Genomic DNA, 11,489 nt, shown 5'->3' with positions numbered 1-11,489 from the left:
TAGTTGGGGGACCCACTACATCAGGCTAGCAGGAGGATCTAGCCCTGCTTGCTTAAGAGTAAGCTCCACAGAATACAATGGGATTTACTTCTGAGAAAACATTCACAGGGTTGTGGTGGTGATTACCAATGATCAACTGTAGAGTTAATAGACAAGAATAGCCTTAGGGCATGGACTGAGCTAGAAAAGGTATCACAAATGCATTATTATTAATAACAATATTAGTATTTACTATTAATACTATATAAATACTATCCTTTTATTACTTGTTCATATCAAAAACTATAATTATTAATACTATTGATATGAAATCCTGTTATTATTACTAAAACTAATAAATATTAGCAATAATATTATGTTGGTGATACAAGATTGGTGATAGGAATGTCAAAATATTGGGATCGATATAGAATAAGATTGCTGTGTGTGTTTTTAGTAGTACCTTAATCAATAGAATTTGTTCATTAATTCATGGTAGATGTCAAATTGGATTCAGAGCAGTTTTTAAGCACGGCTGCGCTTGGTAAGAGAGATATTAAACTGGGTAGGGGAATAGCCTTTCAAAATTATAGACAATCACACACTACTTGTACCATTTTTTAAATGTCCGTGTTATTTAGCAAACGTATCCTGCTATCTTCGCTAGACATCTTCAGGTAATCACGTGTACTGAAAATACCATAGAAACAGACTTCGCAGTCAAAGTTAAGCACCAGTGTTTTGTTTTTTTTAATCGATTGAGTCTCTTGGGAAAGCTAAGCCGGTTTAAATGTCTCTCATTGAAATCAGTGGGATTTAATGCACTTAGTTGTGGTGGATTTGGCCTTTAACTTAAACGTGAAATTTTAAAAAAAATTAGGCATCATATTTACAGCTTGCCTTTTTCCCATCAAGGAATTCAAGGTGATAGACATGGATTTCCCTCCTGGGAAAGGGCTCTCCCCTACCTCGCAGACACTGACCAGACTCAGAGGGGTTTTACTTCCCCCAAAGAAATCAATAGGACTGGTAAATGCGTTCAGGATGGGGGCGGGGAATGTTAGTTAATTGACCAGTTAATCAGTTGAAAGTACGACAGCTACCTGCGATTGATATAAACTTCCCTGGGAGAAAGCCACTGAACTCCAAAGGGCTAAATTCTGCGTAGACATACATGGGATCGCCCTTTTAGGGCGCAATCCTATGGTTTAGACAGGAAGAAGTCCTACCACGCCCAGCATTCCCCAGCCAGCCAGCATGCTGGGCGTGATAGGACTTTTTCCTGTCTAAACCTGCATAGGATTGCGCCCTTAACTTCGAGAGATATTGTTATTTAGGAATCCAATGTAGAAGTAATTACAACACTCCGAGATCACATATTCCGCTTAACACTTCCTTCCTCCCACGCAAGCAGTCGCACTGGCTTGGATAGGGTTTATTTAAGCAAAGTAAGTCCGTGTACAGGAGGTTGCATATTAAAATTGCCTTTTTTAGATATAGTCAAGCGGTCCCCCCCAAAAAGAATAAATAAATAAAAGCATGCTGCAGAAATAACAAAATAATAATAATAATAAAATTAATAACACAACAGCAACATAATAACAACAACATAACAATAACAACTTTAATTGGTTTTAGCTGTTTTAAATAGTTTTAACTCTTTATATGTTACCCCTGTTGTAGGATGACTTGAGTCTTTTTTTTTTTTTTTTAAGAGAAAGGCTTCTAATAAATCTAATTATTATCTAATGACATCACCTTGGGTTCCTCAGAGAGGAAAAAAGGCGGGATATAAATGCAATAAATAAAGAATTATGAATGTCATATTAATCTAATAATAATAATATTAGTAGTAGTAGTAGTAATGGATTGCAGTCTCTAGACGGCCTCTATGCAAAATTCTAGGTGTGGGCTACTTACTGATCAATAAGACATCCCGAAATGTAGCCCTGACTCCGCAGTGATGGACGATGGAGCAAAAAAACTAAGGGGCTTTGGTAAGATCTCTACCCAAGGAGGTGAGGCCTTGGAGGGTACACTCCCCCCCCCCATATCCATTGGGTTCTTTCTGGAGACTCATCTGGAAGGGGCTCGGATCACACGCATTCCGGAGGGGGAGCGTATTCACAGCCCTCCCCCCTGCCCCCCGGCTGTTCCTGCTGCAGCCGCAACGTCTCAGGTTGCTCAAGGCTGCGTCTGGTACAGTGGTGGAAAGCGATCCTGTTTCGCCGGCTGGCCTTCTAACGTTGCAGCAGCCGAGGAAAGGAGAAGGCGGCGGACCAAGCTGGCTTTGCAGGTGCCCGCTAATGAAGCAGAGCGAGGGCGCAATCCTATGCACGTTGGGGAATGCTGGAAGTTGTAGAACTCCGCCGCCCCCCCCCCTCTAAACACGCACAAGGTTGCACCCTTTATACGTTTTAGCCCGCTTGCAGGAAACGGGGAGCTTTCCAGAAAACAGATTCGAGAAGGGAGCCGAGGCAGATGCGGGGAAGGGAATTTTCCAGTGAAGTGACTTGCCAGGAAAGACTGGGGGGCGGGGGGGGGATGGGAATACGAGCAATGATGCCTCCAGAACCAGCGTCGGCAGCTGAAATTGGGAGCCGTTCCCGCGTCTTGCTAGCGGCAACAACTGGAGAATTGGTTAAAACGTGGGGATGCGGAGAAGACGCGTGTTCTTTCTCATCTACAAGGCAAAACAAAAACAAAAAAACACCATTTCGTATTATCTGTACAAATTGTCCGCTGTTTTAGGACCCAAAGAAATCTAATTTTCAAGTCTTCCTTCCTCTTTCTTTTCCATCTTCGGCAGGAAGCATTAATCCTTCCTTCTCCTACAATTTCGCATCTAGTTTATCCCCCATCCTAAGTACATGGGTTAGTATCCAAGGTTAGTCCTACACAGAGCAGACCCATTGAAATACATGAGACTTCAATTAGTGACAATTAGGTCGGCTCTATGTAGGACTAACATTGGATACTACCCATGAAAACCACTAATAATAACACTTCTTCTAATCCGCGGCTATTATAAATAGACTAAAAAACCATTTAGGTTCTACACCAACTGTCCAAGGGCCGCTTGATCTAAATTCATACTAATATAGAATCGTGATGACTATCGGAGGATTGATAGCCCGGCCCGGATCCAGTGAAGGCCGGATGCCATTTCAAGCCTAGCGCAATTTTGTTTTACGATGGGAGAGCAACCTCTTGCTGAAGTCTCGAGAGTGTAAATCGGTCAGACCCAATTACCTCGGACTTCCTACACCAGGCTGTTGCCTGGAAGCCAAAAACCTTTTGCCCCGAAGTATTTAAGGTTGTCCCGCTGCCACCGGCGGTTTAATTTAACAGGTGGTGTTCCGAAGGGGGGCGTGGGATTGGCAAACCTTAGCAAACTTGAGCTGATACGTGTCCCGCCCGCCTGCCCGCCCCCACCCACCTGCCTTGTGCTAAACATTATGGGTGGATGATGACATCTCTAGCATTGGAGAGGATGGGAAATCAATGAACTGCAGCGTAATTATCATTAAACTATTGCCTTATATAACCTTCAGTTCTAGGTGGGAGTTAAATAGGGAATTAAATAGGCTCCAATCCCACGCACGCTGGCGTGGGAGACAGAGTCCCACTGACTTCAGTGGAGTTTGCTTTTGAGTAAACATCCATACGACTGGACCGGGCGGGGGGGCCGGCGGGCGGTGATATATTGACAGTAAGCCGGTTACATTCGAAGCAGTACCCTGTTCACAAGTCCCCCCACTTTTTACAGAAGGGATTTGTTCTCTCTAGCCTCTAGGACAGGGGTGTAAAACTAGGGGCCCTCCAGATGTGACTGGACTACAAGCGCCCTCGTCACTGGCTATTGGCCATGCCAGCTGGGGCTGATGGGAGTTGGAGTCCAGCTACATCTGGAGGGCCAAAGGTCCCCCATGCTGGTTCTAGGGGTTCAGGTGGCCCGAAGGACTGGGTCAAGTGCCCCCCCCCCTTGTTTGCACGCCACAGCATCAGCAGAGGATGAACATTTTCCTTCTAGGCGGGTGCCCCTCATCTCCTCCTCTGGGCTGTTTCCTCCTATTACATAGGCAATAGGCGAGATCGATCTAATTTAAACCCTCCTCAGACACCCCCAGACTCCATAGGCATTCCCTTGGCCAGGCCAAGAGAGTTAGAGGTTGAGTGGGGAGGGGTGTACACACACACTCTCTCTCTCCCCTCCCCTCCGCATCTCTCCCTTTCTTCCCACCCCCCACCCCTCCAGTTTGTAATATCGCCTTAGCTGGTAGTGCGCTCCTGCATAATTCTTTGTTGGGGGGGGGCGGGAGTGCAGGAGTGGAATTAGCAGGTAGAAGGCAAATCTTACACACACAGAACTCTATACACATACAGAGCACCGTCCATATGACATCACCATCCGCTTGAAGGTGCGGGGAGTGGGGGAGTGGGAAAGAGGAGGGATGCTGGAAGGGCGACGCTTTCTCTGCCTTTCAGGGTGGGGGTGGGGAGAGAAAGAATAAACGAATAAATAAATAGTGAAGGAACTCGAAAGTAAACGAAAGGCGAAAATGGGAAGGCGAAAGACAGACAGACAGCCCTGGGGTCGGGTGGAGGAGAAGAGGGGAAGAAGAAAGGGAAGGAAGAAAATGAAGAAATAACTCCGGGGCAAACCGAGAGGAGGAAGGAAAGGAAAGGAATAAACTTTCTTGCTGGGAGAGGAGGAAAGGGAGTAAAAGGGGAAAAGGGCTTGAAAAGAAAAAAAAAAAAAGACTGTTCACTCGCTCAGGCTGCAGCAATCCTATGCACGCTTACCTGGGGGGAGGGGGCATGGAAGCTTACTTCTGAGGAAGCGTGCACAGGATCGCTGCTGTTCCGCGCGCACTCCCTCCCTCCCTCCAGAGGGAAAGCGAGCGGGCGGGAGGGGGGGAGCGCGATCGCGGCGAGGCCGGACCAAGGAGCACGGAGCGATTTTCCGCCAGCTGAGAGGGAGGAGGGAGGGAACGGCTACGGGTTGGGGGGGGGGGAGGGAAGGGACGGGCCAGGGCGAGGGGGGGGGGAGTCGCTTGGGAAACTTCCTGCGCCTGCTTGCCTTTCCCCCACCAGTCTCTGCCGCCCCGCTGGCGGGCCTCAGCCGCGTCGGTGCCGTCCCACCGCGGCGCTGAGCTCTGCGCTCCTCTTGGCTCCGACGGGCGGGCTGCCGGCCGGCCGGCTCCCTCCTCGCGCTGGCTCGCCCTTCTCTATGGACGACGCGAGCCCCCTGTCCCCCAAGGCCAACGCGTTCAGTATCGCCTCTCTGATTTCAGCCGCCGAGCAAGCCGGAAAAGAGGAGGTCGCTGCGCTGGACGACCAGCCCAGCAGCGCCGCCGCTGCCGCCGGGGGCCCCCGCAAGCCCTACAGCCCCCCCGCCGCCGCCGCCGCCCGAAGGAGGATGCATTTCAGCGCGGTCACCCGGGACATGGAAGGTAGGCTCCGGGGAGGGAGGGTAAGTTCATTAATTAGGGGTGGGGGGAGAGCAGAGAGATTTGGATCGTGGCAAAGGTTTGGGGCTCCTCCCCTGTGTCCCCCCCCCCCACACACGCACACCACAAAGGCGCCGGGTTCAAGGGCAAAGGGAACCGATCTCTCTCACACACACACGCACACTCGAAGGCATTCGCACACCAACACACAGGCGCTCTCTCTCTCGCGCGCGCTCTCTCTCTCTCTCTCTCTCTCACACTCACACAGAGGCACTCGCACAAACACATACCAGCGTCGGCGTGGGTTCCGCAGGAACTTGACAAGAGCCGCAAACCACCCTCTCCACACTTCGCCTTTGCCAAGTTCGTCCCCCGTTGAACTCGGCGGAGCTTACTTCCGAGGAGACATGTTTAAACGTGCGTCGCGCGAACGTCATTACCTCAAACCAAACCCCAGCTTCCCCGCGTGGGAAATCCAAACTCCCACGGAGCTTAATTCCCCCAGGAAACGTGTTTGGAGGTCTGTGGGTCAGAGAATTTAGGAAGCCACGGTAGACGGAATGTGACTCCCGCGGCACTCCAGGTTTGAGACGGGGGCCTTTTCCAGCCCTACCTGGAGGTGACTGAACCTGGAACCTTCTGCATGTCTTCTACCACTCAGCTCGGCGGCCCGTTTCGAAATATAACCTTCCTCATGGAAACCCACAGGACTAGCGCCATCCCGATCCTTAAACGTAATTTATAATAACAATAGTAGTAATCATCGCATCGGGTCAATGGTTAAAACCATTTCGGCTGGCCAGTATCCTCAGCGATTTGGCTCTAACCGCGTTGGTCCGGTGTCTTTTCTAAGAACAGGGGCACCCGGCTAAACTCACCCATCGAGGCTGCAGTGCAATGCACACTGAAACCTGGGAGTAGGATCCGTCATCGAGCACAGTGGGGTTCACGCAAGCTTTCTGACTTCCGAGCAAGCTTGCCTGAAATTGGGCTACGTATAAATATTAGCTAGTTGAGGCCAACGCCCATTGGAAAAACACCCCCCCCCCCCCGCCGCCAAACCACAGATCGATAATAAATCTGGACACGCACCTTCGCAATACGGCGCAGCTTTTCTGTCAATTAGCGAACTAGCCCTGAGCTACGCCGATAGTAACTACAAAGACCACGTGTCTGTATTTGTGTGGCGTAACGTAATTGAGTATGTAAAGAACAGCAGATATATGAATACGTAGGTCTGGATGGCTTGCTTTTGTACTGACACAGACGTACAGGTCACGGTCCAGTCAGCGTTCTTTCTGAAGTCCCATTCATTCGAATGGGAGAGTTGAAGGAACGCCATAGATTTCCCTTCACTGAAAACACTTTACTTAAAAGTCAGTTTCACTTAAGACCTGGGATCAAGCCTCATAGAAAGTGGGACTTACTTCTGCGTAGACATGTATGGGATTTCACACTTAGACTTCTTGTTTTCAATTGAATGGTAATGAATACACATAACTGAAGGTGCGTTGCTATGTTTTTATGGTGATTATAAACCCATTTATTTCACTGCTATTAATTTCCACCTGAATCCGAGGGGGGGGGGGCTCTTAGGGTAGTATGCAATGTGTGTCCTACATAGAGTAGTCCCATTGAAATGAATGAGACTTAGACATGACTAACTTAAATCCCATTCATTCCAATAGATCTACTCTATGTAGGATACTAGCCTTAGACTAGGGTGGGGATTACTTCATGGGACTACACAGTGTGGAAAGACCACACTTTTTAAAAAGAAAAGAAAACAGTAATATTGTAATAGTAAATCTGTAGTTGTAACAAGGTAAAATAATGGCATTAACTATCATTTTAAAAAATACTGGAATCTGACTGAATGGAAGTCATTGGGCATATGCAAAAATGTGATATTCTACAATACTGCCCCACAAACACATTACAATCAATATATTTGTCTTAACTAGAGCATGGTGGATAGATTTCCACATCTCCCTGTCAAATACTGCGTTTAGGGGAAGATTGAGCCCTCATCCAGACCACCAAATAAACAAATCACACACAGATTATTTGTACACTGGAAAATACACCATGAAAAATAACAAGAAAAGCAGAATGATAGAATAGGTGTGTAAACCATCTTAAAGATCTAAAAGGTGGAAAGAGGAGCTATGCATCTGTTAAACAAATATACTTTGTGGGAAGGTTTCCTGCTGGAGTCCCGCTGAAGTGAATGGGAGATGGAGTTTCGCCCGGTTCCCATTCACTTCTACGATTCTCTCCAGTAAGAGACTTTCCATGTGGAGACCTTCTAGGTGCCCAATACTAGACTGGATTATACGTTTCCACGCTATTCCATATATTTTAAAATAAGCCACTACCACTTTAAAAAAATGATATTGAAAAATTGACCATTATGAATTGAATTACATCTTTTAAAACAATTGTTATATTACTTAAATATATCCAGGAATCTAACCCCCATCAGAGAGCCCTGCTGACTTTGCCCATATTTCCTAATACCCCCAACCCCTAATGGATTATTTTTGTAAGTAAACCCCATTGAAAATCATCTCCAGGTAAGTATGTTCACGGTACAGTTCCTCCAGAAACTATGGCCTCACTGGTGTCAGCTACGCACACAACTCGATTTCAATGGATCTTCTCACCAGGAGGACATTTATTTATACTTTTAAATAATCGTAATAGAGAAACCAGAACCATCATGCGAACAACGGCTGACTGATAGTCCTTTTGGATATGCCTTTGGTTTCAATGGAACGGGACATTCAAGAATTGTAATTCGCTTTATACCCTAGCAATCCGATCTCGAATAACAACAACAACAACAACGTGAATATACGTTCTTCTTGAAATCAATAGGAATTTCTTCCCCCAGGCCTGTTGAGAATGGATAGAGAAGGACCATTAGTTTTCACTCCGGATTCGCAACCGTGACCCCCCCCCCCGGCCTCCCATTCACAGTGCAATTTCCTTTTCTAATAACACCGTTCCTCCGCCCCCCGCCCCGGTTTAAAAGGAGCCATTTCGACGTTGAGCCTAATTCAATCGAAGCTGGGGGGGGGGGGGGTAACTCGAGCAAATCCTAACCATTTACTCCTAGGTAAATCTACTTCGGATTGCAGCCTCTGGATGACGACAGAGGCGGGGCTTTCCGTTCCCAGAGGCGGCTTCAGCCGTGTGGGGCTCGGCGCTGCCTCTCCTTTTGCTAGGGAATTCAGATGTCCCGGGTGCAAGCGGGCCTAGCTGAGTGAGGAGAAAGGCGTGTGTGGGGTGATGGAGGCGGAGGAGAAATCAAGGGGCTGTATCCAATGTTAGTCCTACTTAGAGTAAATCCACTGAAATGAATGGGAGTTCAGTTAGACTGACTTTGGATATAACCCATTGGATGCAGCTGCATCCAACGTTAGTTCTCCTTCGAGCAAATCAACTGAAGTGAAGGGGGTTGTTTCCAATGTTAGTCTAACAAATCCCATTCATTTCAACGGGTCTACTCGAAGTAGAACCGCCATTGGATACAACCCAGCGAAAAGCTTGTGCGTGTGTCTCTGTGTGCAGCTGTCTGCAAACAACCCCTTCATTATAAAATCGAGGGGTGCAAAGAGATGCCCGCCCCCCTTTGGCGGGGGGGGGGGAGAGAGAGAGGCACGAGCCGCGGAAGAGCTCCTCCAAAAGGCGCGCGCGCGCTCCCCTTGTCAATCATGCGTGGCCTCCGGAGGCGAGAAAAAGGAAAGCGCGGTTTACCTGCGGGGGCTGCCCTCATCGCTCTCGAGAGAGAAGGAGAAATAGGGCCGGGGGGGGAGAGGGAGAGAGAGAGAGAGAGAGAACGAGAACCGGTTTGGTGGCAGCCCTCAGCCGGGGGATAAGAGCCCCGCCTCCGTCGCGGCCCAGCCGGGAAAGAAAGGGGAGCGAGCTGAGGGTGGTGGCGGCGGCGGTAGGGGTGTATGTGTGTGAGAGAGAGCGAGAGCGAGAGCGAGAGCGCGCAGCCTTGCCCGGGCAGCCGCGAGCGCTGGCTGGCTGGCTGGCTGGCTGGCTGGCTCCCCTCCAGGGCCCAGGCCCAAAGCCAACGTGGGGAGAGAGACAGCGCGAGGAAACGGCAAGGACGGCCCCTGCTGGGCTGGGCGCGAGGAGGAGACGGGAGGAGAGCCCGGCGCGCCCGCCCGCCCGTCCGCCCGTCCGCCCTCCCGCCCTCCGGGAGAGACAGGCGGCAGCGCCGCCACGAAACCCCGCAAAAAAGAGAGAGAGGAAAGAAACGCCCGCCCCGCCCGGCCCAGCCCGCGGACCCGGGCATGTCCTCAGTAGCGCGCGCGCCGCCCGGGGAAGAGAGGCGGCCCGACGGAGGGCGAGCGGGCGAGGAGGCCGGACTCGCCTTATCTGGCGCGCGGCGCTCCTGCTGCGCCGCCGCAGTCCCCGGCGCGGCCCCCGCCCGGGCCCGGCTGGCTTTGCCGGGGGGGCAGCGCGCCGGCCGGCCGGCTGGCTGGCTGGCGGGCGGGCGGCGCAAACTCCCGGGAGGGGCTGTTTGGTCTCTCCGCGCGCCCTGAGGGGGGAAACGGGGCAGCAGCGGCGGGCCGCGCGCGCCGGAGCGGGGGGGGAGGGAGCGCGCAGGGGCGCGCGCGCGCTGCCTCGAACTTGGCCGAGCGCTGCAACCACCACCAAAAAGCAACCGCCCGCCCGCCCAGCCCCGAGTCAAGACTCTGGGGAGGGCGAGGGCGAGGGCGAGGCAGGAGCTCGCCCGCCTTCCCCCGCTGCCCCTGCGCGGCGCGCGCGCGCAGCGGGCGGCGAGGGGCGCTATAAGTGCCGGCGGGCTGCGGCGGGGCGGCGCAGAGCGCGCGGCGGAAGGGCGGGCGAGGGAGCGCGAGGGCACGGCCGTCCCGCGAGGAGGCGGCGGCGGCGGCGGCGGGCGCGCCAGCCCCGGACCTGACCGCCCGCTGCCCTCTCTCCTCCCGCGCGCCCCGCCGCCCTCCGGCATGATTTCAGCCATTTCCAGCCCGTGGCTCACGCAGCTGTCGCACTTCTGCGACGTCGCCGCGTTCACCGCCAACAGCCTGAGCAGCCTCAACGCCTCGTCGGCGGCGGCCGGCTACCACCACCTCTCCCCGGCGCCGGGCGACCCGTACGGCCAGCACGAGCCGCCTCTCTACGAGCCCTGCTCGGCGCAGCAGCAGCAGCAGCAGCAGCATCCGCCGCCGCCTCCGCAGCAGCCGCCGCCGCCGCACCACCACGCCGGCCAGCAGGCGCAGCACGGCTACGCGTTCCCGGGCGGCGCGGGTTCGAATCCTCCCCCGCCGCCGCCGCCGCCGGCTGGCTCCGACGTCCCCGAAGGCGGCGGCGGCGGCGGCGGCGGCTCGGCTCCGGCCTCGGCCAAGGCGCCGGTCAAGAAGAACCCCAAAGTGGCCAACGTCAGCGTGCAGCTGGAGATGAAGGCGCTGTGGGACGAGTTCAACCAGCTGGGCACCGAGATGATCGTCACCAAAGCCGGCAGGTCAGAGCGCCCGCGGAACCCCCGCGCCCCCTCTCCCGCCGCGATCCCTTCCCTCTCCCCCCCCCCCCCCCGCCCTCCGAAGCAAAAAAAATTGTCACCCGCCCAGAGAGCTTCGACTACTGGGTGGTATAGAAATATAATGTAATAAAAGAAATAGGTTATTTTTACGCACGATCCTGCCACAACTGAGCGCTTTAAATATATATGTATATGTATAATATATATATATATATGTAAATATATATGTATAATTAAAATATATTGGTTTTAGTAGGGAAGTTTGAAGAACTCTGAAATCCGAGGGGCTTAAAAAAATGCCCGGGGCTGTAGGCTGACCTCGAAAGCCCTATTGATTTCGGTGGGACTTGCTTCTGAGTAGAATAGGTGCTCGGGGTTGTGGGGCTAGAATGCCTTGTGCGCGCATTTGGGAGTAAACCCATTGAAAGCTTTGGGGCTCCTTATCTGGTTAACCTGCGCAATCCTTACTCCGAAGGCATTGAGTTCCCACTGAGTTCGCTCCCAGGCAAATGTGTATAAGATTGTCCCCCAAACGGATT

At 52.0% G+C, this 11,489-nt stretch overlaps 1 protein-coding gene across 1 annotated transcript in view; it reads left to right on the top strand.

Annotated features, from left to right (window-relative positions):
- Positions 1 to 5,111: 5,111 nt before the first annotated feature.
- TBX1 (T-box transcription factor 1) overlaps positions 5,112 to 11,489 on the top strand; it is a 51,436-nt gene continuing 45,058 nt past the window's right edge. Inside the window, exons 1-2 of the mRNA XM_084820347.1 lie at positions 5,112 to 5,435; positions 10,428 to 10,932. Coding sequence (XP_084676473.1) covers positions 5,213 to 5,435; positions 10,428 to 10,932 — 728 coding nt within the window. The 5' untranslated portion in view covers positions 5,112 to 5,212. The remainder of the gene's footprint in view (positions 5,436 to 10,427; positions 10,933 to 11,489) is intronic.

The sequence above is a fragment of the Heloderma suspectum genome, chromosome 13 (genome assembly GCF_057233095.1).
Source record: "Heloderma suspectum isolate Gila_16-S chromosome 13, 16-S_ref, whole genome shotgun sequence".
NCBI lineage: Eukaryota > Metazoa > Chordata > Lepidosauria > Squamata > Helodermatidae > Heloderma > Heloderma suspectum.
This window is presented reverse-complemented; position numbering and strand designations above follow the sequence as displayed.